At 27.9% G+C, this 7,478-nt stretch overlaps 1 protein-coding gene across 1 annotated transcript in view; it reads left to right on the top strand.

The window, feature by feature from the left end:
• The first annotated feature begins 390 nt into the window (after window positions 1-390).
• Window positions 391-7,478, top strand: part of LOC129969426 (potassium channel subfamily K member 15-like) — a 204,488-nt gene continuing 197,400 nt past the window's right edge. Inside the window, exon 1 of the mRNA XM_056083993.1 lies at window positions 391-2,483. Within this exon, the coding sequence (XP_055939968.1) occupies window positions 2,018-2,483 (466 nt within the window). The 5' untranslated portion in view covers window positions 391-2,017. The remainder of the gene's footprint in view (window positions 2,484-7,478) is intronic.

The following is a 7,478-nucleotide window of genomic DNA, read 5'->3' as shown; positions in this document are numbered from 1 at the left end:
TAAACGAACTCAATGTCTCTCTGTTGCATTTCATCCATATTTTTCAGCGTATTATTTGATACAAAACACGCATTCCAAAAACATTCACCTTATTTGATACAGAATAACTTATTGTTCAGATATTTTTAAAGTGCCGATTATTTTCCAACATTTTAGTGAGCTAGTATTTCACACCGCTCGTAAAAAATAACGATCATTCCCCACCTAAAAAGGAAAAGAAAATAAGCAATTTGAGAGAGTTTCTTCGTTACAGAATACGTTGCACTGAAAATATTTCTAGAGCAATAAGTCTGGAGCTCTGAATAAGTGTACCAGATGGCGCGCGTGTAGCATCAACGAAGGCAATAAGTGATCCTCTCATTGCTTCGGCGCAAACCGTTTGATAGCGGTTGGACCGGCAAGTCCTCTAATGTGCTCCTCTTGCGGTGGTGAGGTGCCTTGCACAAAAGAAGAGATTCCTTCACTTTCTGAGTCCCTGTGGTGGTAAACCAAGATATACTCCCAGATCGAAAGAATTGGTGATACTTCTGATTTTGCCTGGAAACCTCGCATCGAGAAATTCTTGTGCTCTTTTTTTGTATTATTTACAAAGAAGATTTTATGATCCATTTTTGTTAACTATTGATTTCGGCTAAGCCTAGTAGCAGTTCGAGCAACTTCTACCGGCCATGTGATTTTTGGTATCATAATATATATATATATATAATATATCAAAGAAGCTACAGTGATTGAAGAAATTTTTACATACATATCTGAATTCTAGGATTTAAGTGATTTCGAGTCCCGTGGTAAAAATGATTCTACTTATGATGAAAATCATAATCGTTTTGGCTGTGTTGTATGGTTGCCTCTGTTGATGTATATGTTGGAAAATTTCTCAACTAATATAGGAAGAAAATTTTGGGGTGTTGAAAATTATTGTGCCTTTGTTAATAATTTAATATTAAGTTTCAAAAGTATTTGAATGACTTTTAACTATCTTAATATCCATTTCCTGCTCTGCAAAAGATAATTAGCATATCAATTTAAATTGTGAAGTCTAAAACTTTATTGATTGAATTTTTCATTAGGTTTATCCTGAAGCAAATTTTTAGATAATTTAAATGTATATTCACAAATTTCTTTTACTTGATCTTCGATTTTCTGATAATTTATTTATTTCATAGTTTATTAGCAATATAAGGCTTCAAAATGCTCTATCCTATGTTGATGTTGGTATTCGTAGCGATTTTAAGATTCTGTTTCAAGCGAATGTGGTTCTTTTTTAACAATAATGCTGATTTTAAAATTTACATTCGCAGATTTAGTCAGTACGTTCCTTTTCTTTTGGGAGAATGATTATTCAAAATCTTTTATCAATTTTTGCTTTTTTTCTTGTAATATTTAGTAGATATATATAGAATTCTTCAAATTTATACATAAATTAGATTTTAGAATTTTTTTCTGATTTGTGAAATAAGTTTGATTCGTTCAACAATTTTGAGATATTAGCGTTTCTTGGAATTTTTTTTATGGATATTTGATTTTGTTAAGTATTACGTGTGCTGATTGCCAAGACTAACTCACCTATTATACTTCTGATCAAAAAGATAGCAGCATACCTACATAACTGCAATTGGAAATTTCAAAATTGCGTGGATTTTTCATATAGGAAATAATCTTTGTCATTGTTGAAAAAAGTTGATCAATTCAGAAGTAGATTCATATTAAATTCTATTTCAAGATCTACTTCAGATTATTATCATATTTGTGGTGTTTTAACAAAACAGTTGTGTAAAGTTCTTCAAAATAAATAAATAAAAAAAGAAACAGAAGTAGAAGTTTTCATCAAATATAAATACATGGCACATTAAATAAAAATAAAGAATTTCGTAGATCAAAATAATTAAAAAGAAGCACATTCCCAACTTTCCTTTCAATGGATATATATATTTGTGTAACACTTATTGCTGTGCCATCACTGAAGCAGCTCAAATCAGTTTAACCTTTTGTGTTGGTAAAGTAAAAACGGTGCAAAATGGAGATGGAAATGAATCGCAGAGACGGCATAATGGTCGGAATGGCCAGTGTCCATCGACCTGTCCACAAAAGGGGTGGTTCACAAAACTCTAAGTGCAAACGTTGTTGCAAACGTTTTACAACCTTCTTGTTCTCACATGTAGGACTGTGTGCCCTGGTTATTGGGTATAGCGTTATGGGAGCCTTTGCTTTTAGGGCCCTGGAGGCCCCTTACGAAGAGCAGAAGGCCGAACAGGTGAGCCACTTACGTCAGGAGACTGTCAGAAGACTGTGGGAAATAACCGACAAACTGAATGTTCTTTACAAGGATAACTGGACGAGAATGGTGTCTCATGAGGTGAGGCACTTCCAAACGGAGTTGATTGCTGCGGTCAAGGATGGATATGATGGCAAAGATGGTGGTAGCCAACAATGGTCGTTTTCTGGAGCTTTCTTGTATTCTCTGACTGTTATTACAACGATTGGTAAGTAGCATAATTTTTAAAAATATATTGCTAAATATATTAGAATCTCTTTTAAGAAATTGATTTCTATATTGCTAAGTTTAACTGAATTAAATTTAAGGCATGTGGTCAGCTTTTCCACAACGGGGTGTTCCTTAAGGGCGATATTGAACTCATGCTATGTGAAGTTAAACAGTTTATTCAGAATATTCTGTATTATAGATTCGGAATTTTTTATTATGCTTTCAGATTGCCCTGTCGCAACTTTGATAGTTTAACCCTTTAAAGGGTCATTTTTTTGGGTCATATTATGTTAAAATATTTTTAGGCTTGAAATTAGAATAAGAAAAGAGATTAATTTAGCTTATTAAATTTAATTTTATTAATTAATTAATTTGTTTAATTAATAATTAAGGAACAAATCAAGACACATCATTTTGTCTGAAATAAAGAACTAAAGCACCTAAGTTTCTGACTTACTAAAAAAATCTCTCAGAACTTATGCCAACCTGCATAATTTCTTACAAATAATTGATAAATTTGGTGGGAAGCCTACTTCCCACGGCCCTAGAAAGGTTAAATGTATAAGAGACGTTTAGTGAAATGAATAAAAATATTGAATTTCCTGCATTCCTAAAAATGATTAATTTCATTTGCTGTAGAAGAAAGAAAATAGAATTTCATCAAAAGAAGTTTTTGGAATAATTTTAAATACTAATCAACATCAATTTAATGTGATTTATTTTTTATGAGGATTTTATGATTTAAAAATCATCGATTGAAAAAGTGAAATTAGGAAATATTTTACTGTTTATGATTTGTTAAAAAAATCAAATCAGTACCAATTGAGAAATTATTGTTTTTTTTAATTAAATGAATATTTTATTTATAAATAAACTAAAATTCGTTTTATATTTTCAGAAGATTGAATAAAGTTTAGTTTTAAAATATGTTAATGAACCAGTAAGTAAACATAAAGCATGATAATGCACTTAAAAATACACGAAAAATAATATAATATAAATATTTATAAAATAATATACTTTTTAAAGAAAATATATTTTTTTTAGTATTCAGCATTGCAACCTTCGAATAAGGAGAGATATGCTAAATTCCAAAACGATATAACTTTAATAAGAGATTTTAGATTTTCTAGTTACTAATTTGTTTCAGAATTTTTATTGAATTAAAAATTACTAAAATTTTGTCAAATTTCTAAAACAAAAATAACATTTTTTTTTTTAAAATCAGAAGTTAGAAACGTCATGATTTACGTCTAGATTTGTTTATGAAATCCACAGACTCCTACCAATAATTTGAAAGTCAGAAAATAATTAAATAATTCTTTTAAAATACAAAATCATTAGTCTTTTGAAATAAAACTAATTCTTTTAAATTATAAATTTATTAATCGTTTAGAATAAAAATAATTCTTTTAAAATATAAAATCAGTCTTTGTATTGCAAAAAAGTTCTTAAGAATACGGAAACAAGCATGATTAAATAAACGAATCTAATTTTATTTCAAAAAATAAATGCAAACGATTTTTTTATAGAATTTTTACCGGCTGCCAAAAATGCTACAAATTCTGATACAGAGTATTCAGAGTGCTCAGGAAGAGATAGCAAAAGATGTAACACTAAAAAAGCCCTTGGTTGTCAAAAGTGTTGAGATTATATGTGCGTGATATATTTTTTTAAGAAAAATATATATAGTTTAGCATTGGATAGCATGCAGGACTTAACAATGCCATGTTTTATAGCGATATTTGCAAGAATCGGCTGAATATCATGACAGATATTTGATAAGAATAATCAATAATCGTATTCTACGAATTCTATAGAAGTTTTTCCTTTTATTGATTCAAATATATATCAGGGCTTTGAATAGATTTTTTTTTATTGTCAGCTCTTGGGATGAATACGAGAAGCGCGTGATAAAAATCTGAAGAAAATAAACATTTTTATGACTTTGTAGGCTTCACTTTTATGTCACAGAATATACATTTGCCCCCTTTTTTTATTAGAAGTCTGAATGATTTCCTCTAGAAAATATTTTTTGAAAAAAGAATAATCAAGTTTCTGAATTTTAAGGGAATGAATTTAGTTTTAGAATATTTTAATATTTTCTCGTTACTGTGGCAATGGTTAAATGCAATTGTTTAAAATAAGTTTATGTTTTCTTATGTTTCAGATATTTTTTTTAACATTTACATTGTTTTGTATGAGTCAGTCTTAATGCATGTGTCTTTGGTGTATTATTAATTAAAACATTGTATTTCATTTAAATGTATTCTCCTTTGAACTAAATCAAAGATTTTAATAATGTTTCATATCTCAAGAGAGAATAAAATAGTAAGATATCAAAAATTATTTCATGCTGTTTGTTTATATTATGATTTATTATATAGGCTGCATACCATCTCTAAAGAATCTGAAGACATATATATGATGTAAAATTCGGGAATCTTAATCGTTTATTACATGTTAGAATGCAGTCATGTTCTAAAAAACAGATCAGTGAATCTAGAGCCACTATACTCTTCACGTGATTACTTTTTATTTGGTAGGATATCATACAAAAGTGTTTTATGAATATTTAATAAGCTTTTTAATTGAAATAAATTGAAGTGCAAATCGAAAATCCCCTTAATAACATCAAGAGATAATTTTCCACGAAAATTATTTTTATCATCAATTTAAAATTTCGAATTTTTGAAAATGTATTTTTATTTATATACAATATTATTTCAAAAATAACACATTTTTACTGTTTCATTGTTTAATACAACGAGAACTATAATCGTCAAAAAACTGAACTCGAGATTTTGAGAATCTTCTCGTTTCAAACCTCTCAGTATACGAAAAACACACTTTCGGAATTATGTCTGTCAATGGTTTTGTGTATCTGTGAACACTATAACTCAAAAGTAAACTAGACGAATGAAATTTGGTGTATTGACTTGATATTTTTAGATTTCTATGAAATTTAGTGCAAAATATATTTTGGGATGTCAGACTTTCTATTCATTCTGCACGAGTACAAATGAACACAGTAATTGCAAAAGGTAAAAATTTAGTTCAATAAAGTTTAGTAGTAAAGTTTAGGGACTGTATTTAGTTTATCATCTAAAATACAGTCTCTTATCAAAGTTTGAATCAAATTTGTCAAAAAGCTAATCTCCTGTCTGTCGGTATTTTTGCACGCATATAAACGCAATAATTTAAAAATGCTTTAACTTAAATATTGAAATTTGATATCTGATTTAATGAGTAAAATACCATTCAATGACAAATTTTTCTTTCAATCAGCGAGAAAAAGACACTGAAATATAAATTCGAGGTTCGAGTATTTGTGTATGAACCTCATACCAAGGATAAATCACCAAAATTCATACGATATTTTCTGTAAAAAGGCTAGATTCATGCAAAAGACCAATATTTTGTAAATATTCGCCAAAGCCATGCAAGGCTTTCACCACCTTTTCCAAGGCTCACAGTTTTATGTGGGGTATAAAACTTTTATTAGAGAGTGCGGCAAAAACTTTTGGAGAAGACATTTCCACTGGTTAAAAATTCATTTAATCCCCGACAAAGCTTTTCTTTGTTTTTTACAGTACTTTGCTGTCATATATACCCATTTTTTAGTACGCATGTTATTGTTGCCATGATTGAGGTAAATTTTTAAAAAATAATATAGGGACAAACAAAGCAAGTCAAAAAATATTATCACGTGATGTTTCGTACTAAATATTCGAATTTTGTATTAATAATTTTAAAATTGTGAATAAAAATAAACAGCAACTTGATTTTTATCTGAGAAATTACATTGAAATCTGCTAAATAATTATTTTTTATTGATCTGTAGTTATAAGCAATGAATACATCATATTTTTTATTATTTAGAAATTCTGGAGTCGCAGTTTCAAAAAAAAAAAAAAAAAAAAAAAAAAAATGTGAATCGCTATTTTTTTTTAATCTAAAAAACAGGAGGTAAGGAATTTTAATACATAGTGCTATATAGAATAATTTCAATTTATAAATTGCCCACTCTGGAAAAAAAAGATCTTGAAGGCTCGGAAACAATAAAAAATATCCGAATAGCAAAATAACTGAAAAATTAAATGAATCGAAAATTTGAAAAAATAGGTTCTTATAGTAAGAAAATAAATGTAATAAAATCCATTAATAATAAGCAAATACACGGAAATATTTTTGAAATTATATTTTAATATTTATTATTTTAAAATATCATAAAGGTCAATGCCATTCAGAACCACATTTAACTAAGGCGAAGACCAAGATTGGTTTGAATTAATATAATACAATCATAAAATCTAAACGGATAAACTGCTGCATAAATTAAAAATTAAATGAAAGACTTAAAATGGTAAATGTTTCTAAACCATTATTTATTTATATATGATAATTAATGATTAACAGAATAAAAATCTTTTAAGAAATTTTTATTGTGCCGACTAATGTGGAAATTTAAGAAAAATGTGGCCTTGTATTCAGTCTGAGTTAAAAAAAAATATTTAGTGTTAACTTGAAATTTTTCATAGATGGAATTTTTGAAATGTTTCTTGATATAATTGTTAACTTATTTTCAACAATTACATAGACTCATTTAAGTTTCTATCAGTATTTCGTATCCATTTGTATTTTTTTATATAAATTATTTGTAAACAAAAACTTAGAAGCTATTAAAAATTTAAAAGATATTTGAATTCCTTTGTGTTATTGAGATGAACAAATGAAACAAACTTCAACCATCGGAATTTCAATCACTATTATATAAACGAATGTTGATATTAAAATGAGTTCGAAATTTATATGCAAAAAGCTTAGAATCTTTTCGAATTCGGTTAAATTTATAATCTATTCTTACCCAACTGATAGATTAATACCAGCCAAATACACTAAGGCGAAGTGTTTACAGGCAATGAAAAAAGTCAAATAATTTTCAGAACGGCAAATTTGTTTAATACTAGTTGTTTTTATCAGAAAATTGGTT

The sequence above is a fragment of the Argiope bruennichi genome, chromosome 5, assembly GCF_947563725.1.
Source record: "Argiope bruennichi chromosome 5, qqArgBrue1.1, whole genome shotgun sequence".
Taxonomy (NCBI): Eukaryota; Metazoa; Arthropoda; class Arachnida; order Araneae; family Araneidae; genus Argiope; species Argiope bruennichi.
This window is presented reverse-complemented; position numbering and strand designations above follow the sequence as displayed.